The sequence below is a fragment of the Zosterops lateralis genome (assembly GCF_965231275.1).
Source record: "Zosterops lateralis genome assembly, chromosome: Z".
Classification (NCBI taxonomy): domain Eukaryota; kingdom Metazoa; phylum Chordata; class Aves; order Passeriformes; family Zosteropidae; genus Zosterops; species Zosterops lateralis.
The window spans coordinates 12,409,534-12,430,920 of record NC_139800.1 but is presented as its reverse complement, the minus strand read 5'-3'; the positions used below and the strand labels follow the sequence as shown (position 1 = coordinate 12,430,920).

The following is a 21,387-nucleotide window of genomic DNA, read 5'->3' as shown; positions in this document are numbered from 1 at the left end:
AAGTGAGGTTATTAGACTGTATCCTTGATTTTTAGATTTCCTTGATAGTGAGGTGGGGAGTGTCAAACCATTTTATAATTTTAAAATGCAGGGAGGAAAAGTGTCAAGTGTCTGTTCATCCTCTTGCCTTTAATAGAAAGCCAACTACTAGTATTTTTATTGTGCTGTTGACAGGTGCCAATTTGCTAATTGACAGCACAGGTCATAGATTAAGAATTGCTGATTTTGGAGCTGCAGCCAGGTTGGCATCAAAAGGAACTGGTGCTGGGGAGTTTCAGGGACAATTGTTGGGAACTATTGCATTTATGGCACCGGAGGTAAGAAACCAATTTTTAAAGTTATTTCAAAAAAATTTTTTGAACTCTTAAAGCTTATTCATGTAGTCAAATAATAGAAAATTGCTGTATATGCTTCAAATGGGTTTTAAATGCCTTTGTTCTAAAGATAAGAAATTATTCCAACATGGTGATAACATTTCTTGCTGTCAAAGTTCCTTTAAGTAGTTTGCTACAAGATACAGTTATCACAGGTGTTGTTACTAATGCCCAAAAGACTATTTGCTCAAAAGCTAGCCATTGCAAGGTACTTTGCTTGCCACTTGGTCAAGTATTAATTATTGACTAGATCTCTAGACCTGGGTAAACCTTGTGGCATTTATTTACATCACTGGTCACTCTGTTAGCCTGAAATATTGTTTGATGACGTGTTGAAGTTTACTGCTAAATGACTTAGTGCTAAGAGAGCTTGAGGCATATAATCTGATTTTTGGTGTCTCTCTGTTCAGGTCCTGAGAGGGCAGCAATATGGAAGGAGCTGTGATGTGTGGAGTGTTGGTTGTGTTGTCATAGAAATGGCTTGTGCTAAACCTCCTTGGAATGCAGAGAAACACTCCAATCATCTTGCTCTGATATTTAAGGTGAGGTATTTTGTTATAACCAATATGCTACAAAAGATGCCAAGTAATCTTGTATACAGCAATGCAAATTTTAGAAAAGTGTATATATAGCAGGGGTTGTTGCAATAGCTCAATAGCTTCTTTTTTTTTTTTTTTTTTTTTTTTTTATGTTGGAGCTGTTACTACAGAAGCAGTACTGGTACCAATAATAAACATACTTGGTTCTTTAAAAAAAACCCAAACATACTGATAGGAAAAAAAAAAATAAATATATATATATATATATAAAATAGATGATATTCAAAATCACAGAATTGTGGAACAGTTTGTGTTGGAAGGGACTTTAAAGGTAATCTAGTTTTACCTTCCTCACCATCTGCTGGGACACCTTCCACTAGACCAGGTTGCTCAAAAAGGTCTGTTCTAAGATATAAAAATATAGTCTAACAGGCTTAAAAAAATGGGAATAGAGTTGATCTTAAATTACACAGAAGATTGGGATTTGATTTTTTTTCTAACAATGCTGTAAAATACAGATTTTTTTTTTTTTTACCGTAAACCATTTGTGTATGCATTCATATTTCATAGTGGGGAAAGTCCTTTTGTAAAAGCCTAATGTTCCATGGTCAGATTTTGCTGAAAGATACTTTCCATTATGCCATCTTATATATAATTTTTGCCCCCTTCTTTGCTAGATCATCCATCTTGGCGATTAATGTTTCTTACCAAAATCAGTTAGTTATATTTAATTCTACAGTTGAACTGTAGGCCTGAATGAAGAAAATACTGCTGCAAGTAAAGGAAATGTTTGCAGAAAGCAGACATTGCAGAGCAGTACTCAGATATGTTCTAAGTAAAATCACTTGTGCTGAGGGATGTAATTGTCTTGGCTCTCTGTCTCTCTGAATCTGGTGGTGCCACTCTAGTGTTCCCAGTCATCCTACTTTAATCCATCTGGATAAAATTAAAGTGAATTTGTTTGGGAGAGATCTGTGTCTTTCTGAAAAATACTTGCCTTTGTTGTAGTAGCAGAAATACAGTAAAGGCAGTGGAAGAAAACACACCCAGTTTAACTTGTAGTGTAACATCGCTCAGTTTAATCTCTCCCCATGGTGACTCCTGCCAGCTCACAGGGAAGGCAGCTAGCAGACTAAAGAATCTCCAGATGTGTGCTGTAGGAGCTTTTCCTGCATGGCCTGCTCAGAGATGATCATTGCGGGATCTTGGTGTCAGAAGAACTTTTAGAGAAAAGTATCAGGAGGGAGTCAAACTAAAAAGCAACAGGCATAAGGACAATAAACTGAATGTAGTAATGTAATCTTCAAGCTGCAGTGGGAAATATGCTGAATGGAGAAAAGTTCATAAATCTAACTCATCAGCTGAAATTATCAGTTCGTAGAATGATTTTGGGGTAGAAGGGGGGGCTTAATCACTGACTTCTAAAAAGTTATTTCCCTTTGTTCAGATTGCCAGTGCAACTACTGCTCCATCAATCCCTACACATCTGTCTCCAGGCTTGAAAGATGTGACTCTTCGGTGTTTAGAACTTCAACCTCAGGACAGACCCCCTTCGAGGGAGCTGCTGAAACACCCAGTCTTCCGTACTACATGGTAGCTACTTGTCTGTAAGGCTGAAATACTGAAGAAAATGCTACTGAATATACAATAACTGTCTTGCAGTGCAGTTAAGTGCAGCAAATTGTATTATTCTGCTGGCCTTAATGATAGATACATCAAGAACATAAGGCCAGTGGAGGACAGTACCTAAGTATGTGATTGACAAATCAAGATCTTTACCTAAGCTCAGTATGCAACATTTGACAATTCATGCAGAGATTTGTAAACTGTGCCTTTTCAAACATCTGGCTCTACGTTAACATAAAAACATTTTTCATTAATTCTGCATGATTATTTAGCAGGTAAGTGATTTTTATTTTATTTAGAGCACTTTTTCAGCAATATTAGAAGCTGAGAGGCTCAAGATCTATTTTAATATAGCAATCACTGTTCAATTTCACATGTAGATGCTCTGCAATTAGTAAGTTTTTCAGTAGTAGTTAAAAGGACATTCTGTATCTGTCCCTTTTAATTACATGATGTTCTCTGAGTAAGAAATCCAAATATTGATGGAAACTTTAAAAAAAGCATTTGCCTTCCTATAAAGTAAGAGCAGGCACTCATGGTTCACTGTGCATTTACTGCTGGCCATGTAATTTCTTTTGAAATCAAAGTTTGTTTTTGTATTTTTAACTTTCATGAAAAGGGGATATTTTAAAATAGTCTTTAGAAAAAAAGATGCAAGCTGTGTCATGGAATATTTTCCTGATACAAGAGTTTTAAAACCAGATTTGCTGGAAATCTGGGATAAAATGCCACCTTCAACAAGGATATGTTGAAGGCTCTGATAGTATAGGTTATTTAATAAACAAGATTGTTCTGTATAAAGCAACCTAGTCTGAACCATGCTAGAAGTTGTTGAGCCTTTTTTTTTCATATAGCAGTTTCTTCTGGCAAATTGTGTAGAGAAGTTTCATGTCAAAGGTCCCCCAAACCCAACTCCCATTAAAGTTTTTATGGGAGACTTTGGCATGTACTTCAGTGTGAGCAGGTGCCAAATGAGCAAATCTCATTCTTTGTGTAAAGAAACTGAGGTTACATTCTCTACTGATAATAAGTTTTACCTGCTGTTTTCCTTCTGCCGTACATCATCTATTTACTGTAGCCATTAGTGATAATTTAATTTGAAAATGTTAAAAATATTACCATAAGAAAGGTATTTATTTTAACAAGAAACAAACTTGGACTTGAAGATCAAGATAAAGTAAAATGTGAAGTAAAGCTTCACCTGTAGTGCAAACTTGTCGGTTTTTAGGAGCTGTGGGGGTTTTTTTTAAACAGGTTTTTAAAATTATTTTAAAGGCAGGTTTTTAGATTCTGATGCATGTAATTCTGAAGGAAAATGGCAGCTTTTTCTTTTGCTTTTTTAAAAATGGGGATCTTTTTTAATCTAATAATGATTGTGTTTAATCCATTTTGAAAAAAAATACTGTTCATGTTATAACTCTTCAGAAGCCAGTTGGATTGTTGGACTCAAATAGAATTGGTTATTTTCAAAGACTCAGGACAAACTAAATAAGCTATAGTACCTTAAAAGTGTATAATACAAATTGGAAGCAAGACATCTTAAAGATAAGTTTACATGAATGATAGTGCTCATACTAATAAAAAAAACAAAACCCATGTCATTAGTTGTGAATGTGTTTCTTTTGGAAATTTTACATTCCTTTGTTTTTGAAGATTGGCAGACTTTGAAGAGTTAAAAAGATAATACTGAAATGTGAAGTTTGGTAGCTCTGTTTTGTACTTGACTTTTTTTGACCACTTTAGAATTTCTCATTCTAATAAGATTGTTTCCAAGTCTCTCTTATGTGCAAGCTTTAAAGGATGCACTCTTGCCAATTCATGTACTGGAAGATCATTTGTCAGATTAATACTGTTTCTGGCAGAAATGTAAACTGTATAAACTGATGAACCTCAGCTAATCAGTATTACTATGTAGATCACCATGCCTACCACATTTCAAACTCAAACTGCCTCTTAGGTGTCCAAATGCATTTGTTTGAGTTTGCATTTCCCTTGGCTTGCTGGTAATTGTGGTGTTTTTAAAATGGAGATGTGATGTAATATTCTTATTTTCTTTGGATCAAAGCTGGACTGAAAATTGTATTGTGTAATTATTTTTTGTGTTCTTAATGTTATTTGGTACTTAAGTTGTAAATAACGTCTACTGCTGTTTATTCCAGTTTCTACTACCTCAGGTGTCCTATAGAGTTTCTTCTACCAAAGTTCACTTTCACAATGAAATTATATTTGCTATGTGACTGATTCCTAAGACTTCCAGGGCTTAAGGGCTAACTTCTATTAGCACCTTACTGTGCAAGCAAATTTTACAGAAATCTCTGGGTTAAGAAATTTGGCTTCATTGTATCCTTTGTTATTTTAAATATATCAAGATATTTTAATTAAAAGTTTTTACCCCATTGAACCAATTTTATATAGTATAATTTGTACGTATTTTGGTGTTTTTTGTCTTCATAGTAAATAAAAGTTTTTGAACAAACTTTGTCCTTTGCTTACTGTAAGACAAACACATTCCTTTTACTGATGGAAATAAAATATTTCTGGTACACTTCACTGTTTATACACAATTTCATACATGTGATATACCAAGACTTAGTTTCTAATATTAAATGATGCAAGTGAGTTGAATACAGGCTTATATATCTATACACATCTCGGGTGAATTAATAAAGAATTTTATTAGATAAAGGACAGCAACAAAGACTAATTCTTCTTTTTTTTTTATAATAATAATAATAATACAGATAGGATTTTCTCTTATGACAGTACTGTTACCTACAAACCTCACTTGATTATGCCTTTAACCCAAGAATTATTTAACTTTTGCATTATTGCAAATGTAACAATTACTTATTTAGGTGAGCTGGTTAGGTCAGTTCTGGAGCCATTGAAGTGTTGTTGGAAGTTAATCTGTTGGTTTTGTTTCTGGTGAAATTACTCTGTTGCCTAAGATTTTAATACCAAACATAAGCATTTTCCTATTCAGCCAATCCATATATTGCAAAGCTAGGGCTTGTTTCAATTCTTGTTTTTCTCCAGATATTTTTGAAATTTTGAATTTTTTTTTTAATGGAGACAGATTTCAGCTATAGACTTCATTGTAACTAAAAGTTCTGTATTTTGAAGGACTGCACTTTTTATCATTTTCATTAGGTATGAGACTTTGCACATAGATATGTGTATATCAATTCACCAGAAAAAAAGCTGGCAGCAGCAATCTTCAAATAAATTCTAATACCTGATTTCTCAAATCAGAAGAATGTACTACCTGAAATATCAGGAAGGAAAATACATGGTAGGGATTAAGCAGGAGATAAACTGATTATGATGTGTCTTTATCTGATTTACTACACAAGTTTGGAGTCCTGCAGTACTGTGTGATACTTGTGCTGCTGCAGGCTCATTTTTAGCAGCGAGGGCTGGCAGAGGTCACCGGTGCCCGGCAGAGGGCGGTGAATTCCAGAGACCCTCGGCGGGAGCCAAGTGTGTGCACAGGGCACGTTCCGTTCTTCCACAGGCAAAGGGTTAGGCTCTGTGCCTGCTGTGACTTCTCCAGGGGGATAAAATCACATTTCTGCCTGTTGGTCATAGTCTGACGGAGTTTCATCTTTGCAAGTCCTCGCTCGAGGCCGAGGGCTGCCTCCAGAACAGGCTGGAGTGTCACAAGGGTCGTGTCTGTCCTTTCTTCCCTTGAAGGTGGGCAGTTTGTGTGCACGGCTGTTCTGACCTGACAGCCCACCTCCCAAAGCTATTTCCCTCACTAACCTTTCACTCATTACTTGGTCTTCCTTAATTACCTGAATCACGCCGTGACTGCCTTATTTTTAAGAGCCACAATATGGGTGTGTTGTGGTGTGGTGAACAGGTGTGTTATTTTCTGTTTATAGTACACGGCTGCTGAAACCAGAGCTGCAAGTACTGAAGTGTTTTCCTATTTTTTTTTCTTTCTTCCCTGTTATTACCGAGGAAGGCCAGGAGATGGCAGGGGAGCACTTTGTGGCAGCCTCTGTGCCTTTTCCTGCATTTTCCCTTCAATTTCTTCAGTTCACGATAGCCCATCACTCGGCTCCTGTTCTTGGAAAAAATGAGGCAGGCAAACAGTAGAATTAAAGTGATTATGGTATAAAATCAAGGCACAATTTTAAATATTTGTAAAGCTCTGAGATGGGAAGTTAATTCTGATAGTTACATTGCTTTGGTGGGCCTGACTCAAATTCACAAACCCTCGTCAAAATTTCAGGTCCAGAGGTGGGAGTATAACCCCTTAGAGTGTTTTGAGGTCTGATTTCTCTGTTCTTTAAACTGCTTTCTGAATAAAGTAAAATACCTGCATACATGTTCCTATTTTCCCAGTTCATTAGCAGTGTAAACTAAAACTGCAGATAAGGAGCATCATACAAAGATAAAAGTTTTATGAAACCAGGTAGCCAAGCAGCCAAAGGACAACAGTAGCCAAAGATGATAACAGTACCCTTGTCTTTACACCTGGAGTAGTTTGTAGAGAATTATTTGGGGGCCATTGCTGATTTTTAGGCCAATTGCTGAGTGATTGTTTTCCTCACTAGATTTTTTTTAAATAACCTTAGACATAAGTGATGGTAGAATGTGGCACCAAAAGGAATTAAGCCCATTTGTAAACACTCATTATTTGTATATCCCTTCAATCTGTGTGCTGTGATGCTGCTGCTTGCTCTGTGTCAGCCAGGGAGAAACACCTTTACATCTACAGCAGCTTATGATGCCACAAAGTACAGCTCATGTCTCCTTGTTATCACAGCCAAATACTGGGTAAAACTGGACAGAAGTGCACCAGGTTTCATGTCTGTAACTCTTTTCTGGATCACAGCTCTGGATGACGAGTCTTACAAGGGGCAGCTGAGGGGGCCGGGCTGGGGATGGGCTCGGCCTGGAGGAAAAGGAGTTCAGATGTGACCCACCTGAGAGGGGGCTGGAGCTGGGCAAGGGTCAAGCCTCTTCTCCCAGGCAACAGGACGAGAGGATGTGGCCTTCAGCTGCTGTGCAGAAGGTTCGGGTCGGGTATGGGGAGGAGTTTCCTCACAGGGACCGTGATTAAACATTGGAATGGGCTGCCCAGGGAGTGGCGGAGTCGCTGTCCCTGGAGATGTTTAAGGGAAGATTGAACAATAGTACTCACGGTATTTGGTCGTAGGTTGGACTCGATCTGAGAGGTCTTTTCCAGCCCAATTCGCTCTGGGACCATCTGGGGCATTAACAGCCCTCGGCGGCGCTGGGGTGGCACGGTCATTTCCGGAGAGGTGATCTGACACTGTTAGGAGTGGTCTCTAACGGCCGCTTCTAGGTAATTTTTAAACCACCATTTAATCTGATCTTGTCTTTTTTGATTGGTGAGCACAACACAGCCGGTGAAATGTCACATTATCCCTAGAAAAGTGTGAGTATTTACATCTGTAAATGCGCGCCCAGGAGCTCCGGGGGGCTCCCCCTCACGGCCCGCCCGCTCGCAGCCAATGGCAGCTCAGGACACAAACGCGCCGGCGTGTGTCCGGAGCGCGGATTGGTTGTCCCGGTCGGGGGGGCGGGGCCGGGAGGGAGGAGGGAGGAGAGGCCGCCATGCTGCGGGAGCTGCGGCGGCGCTGGCGCTCCTACAAATATCGCTTCGTGCCCTGGCTCGCCCTCAACCTCCGCCGCCAGCGCAGGTGAGGCGGGGAAAGGGCCCGGCTGCCCCTCCTCGGGGTGGTCTGGGGCACCGCCGGAGCTCACTCGGGTTTGTCACTCAGAAGTGCTTCAGCAGTGGTCCATCCCCCCCTTGGCTGACATGAAGTTCTTAATTAGATACCTTGGATCGTGTTTAATGTGATAGATAGATAGATAGATAGATAGATAGATAGATAGATAGATAGATAGATAGATAGATAGATAGATAGATAGATAGTTAGTTTCTTGTTGGTATTGATATGTAGGCCCTATTTTAATTGTAAAAGTGGTGTTTGAATTTAAATTACTATGATATGGTTATAAGTAACAAAATAAGTAAATTAAAACCTTCCTTGCCCATGTAATATTTGTCTCGCCTCATTTAAAGTGTAATGAACTGTTTGTACTTTTTAAAATAAACATTATGATACTTATGTTTAATTTTTGGTGCTTTTTTCACTGAGAGCTCAGTAGGGTTTAAACTATTTATGATAAATACTCGGAGGTGATGGTTTATAGTAGAAGAGATACTGGTTTTAACTAAAAAGTCTTTTTTAGTGTTTTAGTGTTAAAAGCAGTGGCTTTAGCTTGGACAAGCATGAAAAAAGCTTGGGGTTTTCTAAAACAACAGTGTATCAAAGTTACTGGTGCTACAAAATGGCTCTTCTCCATTTAGAAAAAAAGAATGATACATGTTTCTAATTCTAAAATATTTTATTTTCTTCACAGGACCCTTCGATATGTTCCTGAAAGCTCTCAAGACAAAATTATTGCTGATGAAGATGTCTTTGAAACTCTACTGAAAACATTTAAAGCTCTGTTCGTAAATGACCTCAGTAGACAAGCAGATATTCTGGCCTTGCTTCCAGAAGTCAAGTGTCAATATCTGGAATTACTTACTGTGGAGCAGAAGCAGTCAAAAGTAAACTCCTGTAACCATCAGGGTCAGCAGCACGTGTTTACTCCTGAGGAAGTTTTGTTTAACACACTCGGGTTCACTGTTAGCAGGGACCAAAGCTCCCTGGTGTCTGCTGGAACTGGAGTCTTTGTTACCAAGGGTTTTGTACCGAAGGGGACAGTTGTGTCTATGTATCCTGGTAATGGATATTCTTATTTTTGGTTTAAATGGGACTTCGAACCATCTGATCGTGAAATGCCAAGTGCCTACACTAATTTTTATTTTATGGGTTTTCTTTCTGTTATTCCTCAGCAAAATCACCAGTTAGGCTGCTTGAGAATATTTATAAATTATCTAGAGTTACTTTGGAAATACAAAAGATAATATTGGGAAGGATAATTTTGTTTATAAAAAAATTTTAGTTTTGAAGGGCTGATTTTCTATCAGCTGCAAAACTTGTTCCAGATTCTTTAAATGTAAATGCATGGGAGAAATTTAAAGTAGATCAGCAGTACAGTTTAATTCCTTGGAGTTTCCATTTTGGTTCAGGATCTGAAAAATGAGGTTTTGAGATCTCCACGCAGGTCAGCAGACAATTGCATGAGCTTCTTCAAAGTACAGAAGTACAAAATGGAGAATGAAAATAAAACCTTGGCTTAGCAGAACTTTATTCCATGAAGTATGTTTGGAAAAATCAATACTTCTCTATTTCTCATTTCTTGGAACTGTATTTGCATACATTTCTAGGAGAGGTTTGTAATTCTGTCAGTATGGCCAAGGTAGCAGCTCTGCTGAGTTGCTTTGGGTTTGTTTCTGTTCCATCTGCCAGCAGAACCATCCCCTGTGGTCTGTGGCTCATGCCAGGGCCGTGCAGGGTCAGGAGCAGCCCAGGCTCTCACTGGGCACTGCCGTTAATTACCCAATTAGTGAATTGACTAATTGTCCAGTGGCAGCCAGAGAACCTGCCACCCTCACACCTCCCTTCAGCCTTCACGCACACGCTGGGTGTGAGTGTGGGCTCGTCCAGAGTCTCCTGCAGCAGCTCTCCCATAGAACAGCAGGGTGGGCTGTTGGAATGCCTTTTCAGGGTAATGAGGGAGCCTGTGGGGCTGGGATTGGGGCCCTGTGCACAGGGGCTGCGGCCTGCCTATGGCCTTTGCCTGGCTCTGTGGGAGACTGCAGTGCAGGGTTTCCGCAGGGAGGTGCTGGAGGTGTGAGGGATGCAGCACAGTGATTTCATGGAAAATGGCAAGCCAGTCAGCTCTTGCTTTTCTGTGCTTGGAAATCGTGGCAGGTTAAATCCTCCCCTCAGATTTGGGAAATAACAGTCTGCTGAAATAATTTGTTCTTGGTTAGTCATTTTTCATCTCCTGGACCAAACAAAATCCCTGGGGTAATGGAGGGAGGTGTTCAAGATTCTTTGTTGGATTTGTGTGTGTTTTTCAGTGTCCTGACACAGTAGTAACAAAACAGGTTAGTGTCTCCAAGCTGTGTTTTCCTGAACAAATGTCACCTGTTGTGTTCATCTCTGCAGCACACTAGTTGGCTGTGAGGCTTTACCTACCTCTCCCAAAGATATTCAGCCCAGGCATTCTGTTTTCCTTTGAGGCTTCTCTCTTTGAAATAGATCAGCTGATTTAGCTGTGTGGGGACTTTTTTACATCCCAAAAAGTTGTGTCTGGGAGCTTATAGGTTTACAGATGTCACTGTCACTAAGTGAGATGGGACTTCTGTCCACTGTCTCTCCTTTGAGTTTCTGTGTGGAGGGGACTGAAAGCCCATTCTGACAGTTAACTTATTTTCTTCTGAATAATATCTGTCTTGCAACAGGTACAGTATACAGAAAGCATGAGCCCATCTTTTTCCAGTCCCTTGGCAATCCCTTTATTTTTAGGTGCATTGATGGTGTCCTTATTGATGGGAACGATAAAGGACTGTCAAGATCAGTGTACAGGTAAGCAAAATAAATAGAGGATTGTCACTCATCTGATTTAAAACTCCTCATCTCAGTTCTCTGTTTCTCACCCTGAATTGTACATGATTGTCATCCACCTTGCATTGCTCGTAGTGCAAACAGCACAAGGGTGAGAGATGCTGGATGTGACCCATTATGTACTTGTGTCTTCATCTGTAACACCAGTGAGATGCATTTTGGTGTAGAGGCTTTCCTGTACAGAAAATAGTTCTACTAGAGCAGGATGTAGTGTAAAAATATTGGAATATTTCTGAGCTGTTGTTCAAACCTGCTTATCTCAGTTTATTAAAGCCAACTCCCTGCTCCTTGCAGGGCTACCTAAAACTGAATCCTGTGACTAAGAGCATCATGTACACACACCCCTTGAACTGTGGCAGACTTGGTGCTGTCACCACTCCCCAGAGTGACCAGCCCTGTGACCAGCCACCCTCTCAGTGAAGAATCTTTTCATAATGTCCAATCTGAACTTCCCTGACACAGATAAATGGTTGATCTACCTTAAAATATAATTTGTTGCAATTTGTGTTTAAATATGACGTGAAAAGAACTGGGAAAATGATATAAAATAATACCTAGTTGGAATATTAATACCTACTAATACGAGATTTTAATTTCTGGAATGAGTTTAAAACTAATATTGTAATGAGGTTTTGCATTTTTAGAGATGAGTGAAAGCTGTTGACACTTGTGTAATGGTTAAGGTTAGATGTTGATCTGTGGAAAAGTGTTTGGTAGTTTTGTGCAGGCTCTTCCACCAGAGTGTGAAGGACCCCACAGAGTAGTGTGAGGTGTTGGTCTGTGCCCGTGCCCTCCACCCCAGATGGGTTGGGCAGCTGTAACTCTCTGCAGTGTCTGTTCATTCCTACAGAGGCAGTAAGATAACCTGTTAGGAGAAAGACCCATGATCCATGTTAACACTGTTGGGCATTTCAGATCTTGCAGCAGAAGAGATCAGCTCGGCCCTTTTCAAATGAGTGATGAGAGCTGGCTCACAGCCACCCCACAAAACCCACTGGCTGTGGGGCAGTATGTCAACAACTGCTCACATGGTAAGTTGCCTGGTAAATTTTCTGAGTTTATGGATATAAATGATTTTGAAGGTCACACAGAGAATAGGAAATTGATCTTGGGAGGGCAGTTAGTACTGTTTAAAACAAGCACTTAGGTAGTAAAATGTTTCAGAGGCTTTTTGTCACAGCTGAGTGTTCAAATCTTCTGTGCAGCAGCACTTCAAATATACTTTCTCACTGATGCCCCAGTTTCCCTCCTGGTGTGTAGAATGAAAGGCACACACCCCAAAAGTGAGATGGTGGGAAAGGATATCTGGCAAAGTAGCACTGGACTGAGACAGTAGAGAGTTGCAGATCAGGTTCCCCAGTATGATTCCAGGAGGCTTCTTGAGAAAAATACGCACAATGACTTGTACAGTAAGATTCTATCACTGCTCACTTTGGACTGTAAGATCTTTTTTAGATTTCAGTACATTTATGCATGACATCTAGGAAACTCTTGCAATCTCACTTGTTGGACCTGAAGAAGGGAACTACTTACTCTGTGTCACTGTTGAACTTAAGTAATTCATGGGAACAGTTTTACTGTACAGAAAGTTCAATTGATACCACACTCAGCTTCTAAGTGGCCTTCATAGCTTGCATTACACTAAAGATTTCCTGCCTCCAAGTGACATCCAGAAAGGTTGCTGGAGGAGCAAACTAAGGATTGGCACAGAGATACAGGGCTGTCCCATTAAACTGTTTCTTCCAGGTCGTGTCTATGTAGGTGGTGATTTTCTCCCTGCCTGTATTTCTGACATGTTTTGCCAACAGGCAGATTTTTTTTATTTTAATTGTAAAAGCAAACATTATGTATTTGGAAATTTAGCAATGCTGTAATCTACCCGTGGCACTTAGCAAGTTTTGCCTCTTCATAGACATCTTGGTAACTGGGCAAAGCCCCTATAGTTGATTACACCTCTTGTCTAATTCAAAATAGGCCTTCAGAGGAGTGCAGGAGTGGTTTTCAGGCTTGATGAAGCCTCTGATTCTTCTGTAGCAGTACGTTTGATGTTTTTACACATCTGTAAGCCCTATCTTAATAACTCGTTTTATTTTTTTTTTTATTCCTAGAAAAAGCAGCAAACGTGTGTTATCAAGAGTTCGATGTGCCGGGACATTTTCCAGTAGAACTGAAACAGTATCTTCCAAACATTGTCTACAGCCATGACACAGAGAGGTTGGCAGCAAATGAAAGAGCTCATAGATTTGTATGATACAAAGCATACTGCGTGTGTAGGGAAAAGACAGACATGGGTGAAAAATAACAAAGTGTGTGAAGGTGACTTACACAAAGGTGTGCAACTGTATGGAGAGTTACCTCTCTGAATAGATGAATTGCAAGACTTTTCTCTCCTTTTTCCACATTTTCACTAATGAAATCAGCAGAGCCCTGGAGACACAGTTTTACAAGCAGTTGTTGCACTACAGTGCAATTCTTCTGAATCCCATAAAGCCTTAGTTGTACTTTGTATTACAAGAGTGAGGCTTTTCAGTAAGTGTTTTAAATGTTTCAGCCTTGGCCAAAGCCCTCCTGAGATAATTCAGATTTAGGCTTCTTACTCTCTTTTTGCCATGTCTTCTGATTATGTGACAAATAAGCAGATAAATTTGCAAGAAGAAACCTAAAATTGTATTGAGACAAGTGAAATACTGTGCAATATAAAGGCACAGACTTAAAGATACAGTACAGTTAGTAAAATCACAGCATCCTGGTTATAACTTGAAAGTCCACATTTTTTTCAGAAATTAGAACACATGAAAATCTTTCACAAATAATCCTCTTAATTTCAAGAATGTGTAAGAATTTTAGAGCAGATGAGCAGATGATCTGAACTTTTACTGTAATTCTGGAGTTAAATTTAAGTACTCTGAAATTTCATTGGAGAACATTATGGTGCATATTGGAAAAACGACTTTACTGATTAAACTTAAGACTTTGTTGAGTCAAGGTTAAAGATTCACTTGGAATCTGCAGATAATTAAGTAAGTGCTAATAAAATAAGCAGTAGAACTAAATTCTCAGGAAGCCTGGATGCTGTACTTGAAGTGTGAAAGCACACAAACTATGGGACTGCTTCAGGAAGAGGGAATTTTGCTCTTGCTTGGAATCTGTCCAAGAAAATATGGTCTTCTGATCATCATTTTGCCCAGTGTACAGCCACCAGACAAAACGTCACATCTGCTTTTAGGTGCTTGTTTTGATACAGATGTATACTATGCTGTTTCTAGATCTTTTTGTGTCTTATGAAAGAGTTCTCAGTACTTATTACCTTGTTGTTTCATATATTTCAAAATGGCCTCACACTGAATTTTTTAATTTTGGAGACTTGGGTTGATGCTGTTTTTTTTCCCTGCCTGGTTCATGAGTATCCAAAGCATGTGCTCTCCTTCCTAGAACACTTTACTTCTGCTTTAGGGCATCGTTGTTTACTGAAAGGAAGTTCAGAGGGGTGGGTTTCTACATTTCACTGTGAGAAGCTGCCTGCCAGCTCCTGGTACCAGCTGCCTGAGGGAGCTGGGGTTGTTTATCCTGGAGAAAAGGAGACCCAGAGCTGACCTTAACGCTCTCTACAACTCCCTGAAGGGTCGCTGTGGTCAGGTGGGGTTGGTCTCTTTCTCCAGGCAGCAACTGACAGAATAAGAGGACACAGTCTTAAGCTGCACCAAGGGAAATATAGGCTGGATATCAGGAAAGAGTTCTTTACAGAAAGGGTGATAAAATACTGGAATTGTCTGCCTGGGGAAGTGGAGGAATCACCGTGCCTGGATGTGTTAAAAAAGGCAGGATGTGGCACTCGGTGCCATGGTTTAGTTGAGGTATTTAGGGCGTGGGTTGGACTCGATGATCTCTAAGGTCTCTTCCAGCCCAGTGACTCTGATAACTGACCATCACTGCAGAGGGCAGCAGCCTCTGCTGCAGTTGGGAATTGTTTTCCTGGGTGGTGGTGGGCCTTGGGAGAGACACTTTATCCACTGGCACCTGCGGACAGGCGTGTCCACAGGAGGGGCTTCTCCTCCTGAGTAAGTGTGTCTCTTGCTGTCTTGACTAATTCTTGTCATCTCTGAATGATTGTGTGGAACAATTGAGTGGAACCATTATTTGCATTCCCACATAGGCTGTGGTTTTTTGATAATTATATTTGCTTTGTTTATATTTGCTGTCTGTATTCCAGTGTTGTTTTTCCATGTTCCCTGCCCTGCATTACACATATTACTCAAAACTTCTCTACATGATGCTACTGGTTTAGCTTCTTGAAATAAAGAATTGAAAACAACTCAAAGGAAAATATAACTCTTCACATATTTTTCTTCTTCTTTTTTTACAGCCACTTGAGGTGTGTAGTCCTTGTCACTCTCAGAGACATCAAGCAAGGAGAAGAACTTTTTTCAAATTACTACACTGTTGTCAGCTGAATTAATAGATTCAAAACTGAAGAAATCTCTTTCAATAAAATATGTATGGTGTCTGTACTTCAAGCTTCATCATAATTTTTGTGTAAAGGAAAGCTGTAGTTTTACTAGCCAGAGAGCAAAGCTGTAGGCTTGAATTTCTCTGAAAATAGTCTGCATTTGATGCATAGGTGAAGATTTAACCATTTCCATGATTAGGTTCTCAGCTGTCTGCTGTTCTTGATATTTCTGCCTATTGGTGTTCAGCTGTCCATGAAGTAGATCATAAAATTAAAACCTAAGTTCTGGATGTGTAATTTAATCTACCAGATTGCAGAATTTTCTATAACTAGGACTGCTGTAGTATTTTTCCATTTAATTTACTGTGCTTCAGATGGACACAGCTCATAAGACTGACTTTCCTCTTGAACTGTATAGTATATAATGCTAATCCTCATACTTCACTGTATTTACAAGGTCTTTTTCTGGTTTTCTTGAAGTGGATCCCTTTGGTATCAGCTTGCTTTAAAAAAACACAGCAGTGCAGACAGTTGTAATCTTGTATGGAGCCCATTTTGGAGCTGTGCTGCTGGGCCCCTCAGCTGTGCCTGTCCTGGTTAGGAGGAAACACGTGTGTGCCTTGAAGCCCTGTCCAGTCCTCATTCCAGTGATTCACTGAGTTTCTTGGCATCTGGCAACTTTCATTGTTTTTATGCTGCAAGAAGACGTCATTAATCAGTTGCTGGTACAAACAGGGCCAGCCATTCCCACATTAATTTTTGCTGCTGTCTGCAAACTGCTTTCAGAAAGATGAAACCAGTATTTACAGCAAAAGTCCAATCAAGCCTCCCACTGAATTTGTGGTTGGCCTAAGCTCATGAGAGAGGAGGAGCTGGGAAATGTGCTGTGATGGATCAGGTAGTGGCTGGGGCAGCCAGGGTGCCCTGCTTTGCTGCTGGGGCTTCATCTCCTGTTCAGAATGCAAAGCTTTGTGTGTCTGCATTACGTGCTCTGCCCCCAGGCCTGAACCCTGCCTGTCACATCCATTTGGAACTCCTTCACTGCCAGAGCAGGCTGGCTATTCCACTAGGAGTTAACCAGCAGAGCTCAAGGACAGTGGGAGCACCGTGGCTCAGCTGGGGTTGTGCAGGTTTCATGGTGATGCCCAGGGCGACTTGTAGTGACGTTGTGTCTTCACTGCTTGGTAAGGGATCAGAGCAGTGATCAGCAGTCTGCTGAAGGGGGTGCCCATCCTGCAGGACTCTGAGGAGCCCCAGTTCCCTGTGAGCTTATTGGGGCCTCCTGATCTGTAGAAGAAGTCGGATGTCAAGGGCACTTGCGGTATTTATTCCTGGTATAGGGGTTGCAGTTCCCCGTGGCACTCTAGGAGGAGGAGAGGAGGAAAGGTTTGTGTGGAGGGAGGTGTGTGGGTGTGGGTGTGGGTGTGTGTGTGTGGGTGCTGCTTCTTACTTGTCCCTTTTCCCTTGCACTTAAAGCTCCTGTTCTTTCCTGGCCACTGCCCGTCAGACCCTCCCGTGAGCTGATCTGGTTTGCTAAGCACAGTGCCACCACCACCACCCCGGGCTTTTCTGCTGCATTGTTCTCTTCTACTGCAATGAGCTGAAACAGCTCATAGAAAACAGCTCACAGAAGGCCCAGAGTGAGCCAGGGAGCGGGAAGCCCTCAGGTGGTGTCAGAGTTGCTGCTTTGACTCCCTGGGTCTTGAAGAGCTGTGCTTTCAGACTATTCTATTTCGCACAAAAAGATGGTGCTCGACGTCTCCCTGCCTGCCAGGCTGCTCTGCTCCCCGCTGCGTGCTGCTCCCCGTGCGGGTTCTGGAGCCCACCTGGCAGCACAGGAAACCGCGTCAGGAGCTGCAGCAGGAGGGAGTGGTGCTGTTCTGCCCCTTAGAGCGCTGTGCGTGTCGGGCCCGGGGCACCGCGGGCAGGAGCGCGCCCGGCGGGCAGAGGAGCGGGGCGGATGAGCGGGTGGGGATGAGCAGCCGCGCCGCAGGGCAGGAGCGGTGAATGGAAGCGCGTTTATATTGGGGCATCCTGGCCTCCTCCCCTGTCAGAGGGATAAGACTTACTGGGAGCTTAAAATTACTTTGCCCTACAGAGAGGGAAGAGAAATCCAAGAACTAGTAGAGGAAGCGTTTTATCAAACTGATAGCCAGGGTTTATGCTGGTAGTATTTGCTGCCTTGCAACTTGTGGACCAAAGAAGTCAGTCGGTGAGGCAGCAGCAGTGACTGTTTGGGTAGGTTTGGGGGTGAGGGCTAGATCGTGCTGTTCATGGGATTCCTGAGCTCAGCAACACTCGAGCAGCAGCCCCAAGCCCTCGGCAGCCAGTCAGACACTTTTCCGGGAACTGTGGCAGATTTAATCGGCTCCGAGGAGCGTGACCAGCCCAGAGTGCAATGAACAGGAACACGGCACAGCGGGATGACCAGAAAGGGCTCCTTCGACCATCTGGAGGGAGCCAATAGAGGCAGATAAACAGACTGAGTATATGGTGGAGAAGAGCCATGAAAAGATCCTTTCAGCCCCAGTCTTACTAGCAAAGCTAATATTGCATAAGCTTCAGTTGTGTTGCTGCACCAGAGCCCATTCCCCTGCTGGAGTCACTGACCCAGCCATGTCAGACCCGCTGGTGACAGATGTGTCTCTCCAGGTCACAGACTGCCCAAAGTGTCTGATGCCTCTCAGCCTGGGCCAACAAACAGTTGTTTTGCAGAAGGTGAGCTGTGGTTGAAGAGATGTCACCAGGTGGAGGAGAGGAAGATGTGAACAAGTTATGTAGTATTTGAATGAATGAGTAAGAGACTGACCAGTTATTTACAGAGATGCTATACTGTGAAGACCCTCAGGAGTCTCAAACCTCCACAGTAGTGGAGGAGCTGAAGGATGTAGAATCCTGCAAGGATTAGCCAAGGGTCTGTTGAAGATGAAGGCTGGGAAGCAGGTCACTGCATGTACCAGGAGGAAGGTTCCTCCTCCTGGAAACAATGAGCACCTGCTACAACAGGAGTGAAGCCCTGGAACTAGAAGTCAAGACAACAGATGAGGTGGGTGAAGATTCTTCTGGAATAGTGGAACCTTGTAAAACAACACCACCTGTACTCCACGTCACAACCACCTCTTTTAAAAGAGGAGTAGTTTTAATTGGAGGCTCCTTCTAAGAAGAACAGAGGGCCCAATATGGAATTGGACCCAACACACAGGGAAGTCTGCTGGCTCCCAGGGGCTCAGATAAGGGATATTCATGGAAAGCTCTCCAATCCACTAATTTGATTACTACAGCTATTGGTTGTTCAGACTGGCAGAGGCAAAACCCCAAATGTCTGAGTGCCATCAAAAGAGTCTACAGGTCCTTGGGACAATTGGGAGTTTGAATGATGAGGAGTACAGGTAGTGATTTCCTTGATTCTTCCAGTAACAAGGAGTAATATTGATAGGATGATGGACCAAGGGAGTCTCAGTGCCCTGAGCTGGAGGACCATGACTGTGAGAATAATCACCTCTCAGCTGCCCCTGAGCTTGTGTGTGACCTGCTGCTCCAGCTGGATCCCTACAAATCTATAGGGTCTGATAGGATTAATCAGAGGATCCTAAAAGAGCTGTGTCATGTTGTTGCAAAACTTCTCAGTGATTTTTGAGCAGTCTTGGGAATCTGGAGAGTCTCCAGTTGACTGGAAGCTGGAAAATGTCCTGATTTTCAAGAAGGGCAAGAAAGAGGACCCTGGAAAACACAGACCTGTCACACTCACTTCAGTGCCCAGTAAAATAATGAAAAAGATAATTCTGGGAAATATTGAAAAACAGCTGGAGGACAATTCAGTCACAGGTCACAAGCCAACATGGCTTAATGAAAGTCCTGCTTGTTGAACCTGATTTCCTTTTATGACAAGATAGCACATGTGGTTGAACAAGGGAAGCCAACTGATGTGATCTTTTGGGATTTCAGTAAAGCTTTTGTTGGTATCTCTCAGTGTATCCTTCTGAACAAAATGTCCATCTCACAGCTGGACAAACACATTATGGGATGGATGAGAACTGGCTCATGGGCTGGGCACAAAGGGTTACAGTGGATGGGGTGACATCAGCCTGGGGACCTGTCACTAGGGGGGTTCCACAGGGCTCCATCCTCAGCCCTGGGCTCTTTGACATCTTCATGCATGACTTGGATAAAGGATGAAAAGGAATACCAGGAGTTTGCCGATTACATTAAATTTGGGGGAGCTGTTGACCCCCTCAAGAGCAGAGAGACTTTAGAAATTAGAGATGGGCAATCAGCAGTTTATGAAGTTCAACAAAGGAAAAGTGCTGAATTCTGCACCCGAGCTGGGGAGGCCCTGGATGTACAGACAGACTGGGCAATGAGAGGCTGCAGAGCAGTGCCAGGGAAAGGGCCCTGGGCTCCTGGGCCATGGCAAGTTGAACATGAGCCAGCAGTGCCCTGGCAGCCAGGAGGGCCAAGCGTGTCCTGGGGACATCAGGGACAGCACGGCCAGCCGGGCAAGGGAGGGGATTGTCCCCTCTGCTCTGGGCTGGGGCAGCCTCACCTCCAGGGCTGGGGGCAGGGTTGGGTGTCACAGGATAAGAAAGATACTAAATTATCAATGTCCAAAGGAGAGCAACAAAGATTGTGAAAGGCTGTGAGGAGATGAATGAGGAACTGCTAAGATCACTTCGTCTGTTCAGCCTGGAGGAGACTGAGGGGAGACCTCATCACAGCCTGCAACTTCCTTGGGAGGAAAAGAAGAGGGGCAGGCACTGATCTCTGCTCTGTGGTGACCAGTGATAGGACCTGAGGCAATGGCCTGAAGCTGTGTCAGAGGAGGTTTAGGTTGGTATCAGGAAAAGGTTCTTCATGCAGAGTATGGCTGCGCACTGGCACAGGCTCCCCAAGGAATGGTCGCAGCACCAAACCTGACAGAGTTTAAAAAGTTCAGACAATGCTCCCAGGCACAGATGTGACTCCTGGGGAACTGTGTGCAGTGCCAGAGCTTTGATGATCCTGATGAGTCCCTTCCAACTCAACATGTTCTGTGATTCTGACTTGGCTGTTCATCACCTAAGCACTGTAAGGACTTCATCTATCTTTTTAGTGGCACAAACTAATATTTCCTATATAAATGGAAGTTTAAGCTAAGTAACTGAGTTGAAAGGAGTTTAAATGCCTATACTAAATTACAACCATTTTTAAGACTCCAGTACTGCAAGGCTAACAGTTGCATCAAAGCAAGAACTAGATGGAGTCAGTCATTATCATTTATTCTAACATCGATCCTTATGCTAAACAACTGAAAAAGGGAGGTGCAACTTGTAAGTGTTTTGGATAGATATTTTGTTTTGCAGATTGTACTGACCATCATTAGAAAGACATCCTTGTATCTCTTCATCAGGGGAAGCACAGGTCATTACTTGGCAAATTACTTCTGCTGTTTAGAATTAGATCAGCTTGTACTCCTGACTAATTTAAAAAAAATATATATTTTTTCACTTGAAGAGTAACTGTGCCAGCCACTGTAAAAACAAGCATGCTGGGTCTAGGAAAGAACTCCACTAACTCCATTTGTCAAAATTGGTATGGAAGATCTTACAGCTTTTCAGAGTCCAAGATTAATGCTTATTTGTCTTGAGGGACTGGATAATCAAAGCAAAAAGCATTTCAAATTGTTCAACATTAAGGCCTAAGCCAAGTAAAATTTTTTGTATTCACAGCTGTAATCTAGCTTGACATGGATTTAAAAATTTGGGTGAGTTTTCTTTCCTCAGAGAACAGGTATGTCTTCCCCATGGCTAAGGTGTACTCTGAACACTGGGTGACACTGCTGTGAGGTGTTACTTTGAAAC

General features: G+C 42.0%; 2 protein-coding genes across 4 annotated transcripts in view; both read left to right on the top strand.

Annotated features, from left to right (window-relative positions):
- MAP3K1 (mitogen-activated protein kinase kinase kinase 1) overlaps positions 1-4,131 on the top strand; it is a 58,390-nt gene extending 54,259 nt beyond the window's left edge. For both annotated transcript variants that reach the window (XM_083883471.1, XM_083883472.1), the window contains exons 18-20: positions 175-317; positions 785-916; positions 2,361-4,131. In XM_083883471.1, the coding sequence (XP_083739597.1) occupies positions 175-317; positions 785-916; positions 2,361-2,510 (425 nt within the window). In that variant the 3' untranslated portion in view covers positions 2,511-4,131. The remainder of the gene's footprint in view (positions 1-174; positions 318-784; positions 917-2,360) is intronic.
- Positions 4,132-8,106: 3,975 nt separating this feature from the next.
- On the top strand, positions 8,107-15,628 carry SETD9 (SET domain containing 9). Of its 2 annotated transcripts, none has more exons than XR_014592428.1 (6): positions 8,107-8,214; positions 8,942-9,309; positions 10,941-11,064; positions 12,019-12,134; positions 13,212-13,434; positions 15,467-15,561. XR_014592428.1 is itself a non-coding variant. In XM_083883001.1 (6 exons), exons 1-6 carry the CDS (start codon positions 8,129-8,131, stop codon positions 15,552-15,554), a joined length of 888 nt encoding a protein of 295 aa, XP_083739127.1. In that variant the 5' UTR covers positions 8,107-8,128; the 3' UTR covers positions 15,555-15,628. The 2 variants fall into 2 exon arrangements, 1 of the variants encoding a protein (XP_083739127.1); XM_083883001.1 differs by having other exon boundaries at positions 13,212-13,317; positions 15,467-15,628.
- Positions 15,629-21,387: the final 5,759 nt, after the last annotated feature.

What these genes read in the sequence shown, in the direction of transcription:
- SETD9 (XM_083883001.1), top strand. Translation starts at nt 8,129, where the DNA reads ATGCTGCGGGAGCTGCGGCGGCGCTGGCGCTCCTACAAATATCGCTTC. An exon ending in AACCTCCGCCGCCAGCGCAG is followed by an intron (nt 8,215 to 8,941) that starts GTGAGGCGGGGA and finishes TTTTCTTCACAG; the next exon opens with GACCCTTCGATATGTTCCTG. An exon ending in AGTTGTGTCTATGTATCCTG is followed by an intron (nt 9,310 to 10,940) that starts GTAATGGATATT and finishes GTCTTGCAACAG; the next exon opens with GTACAGTATACAGAAAGCAT.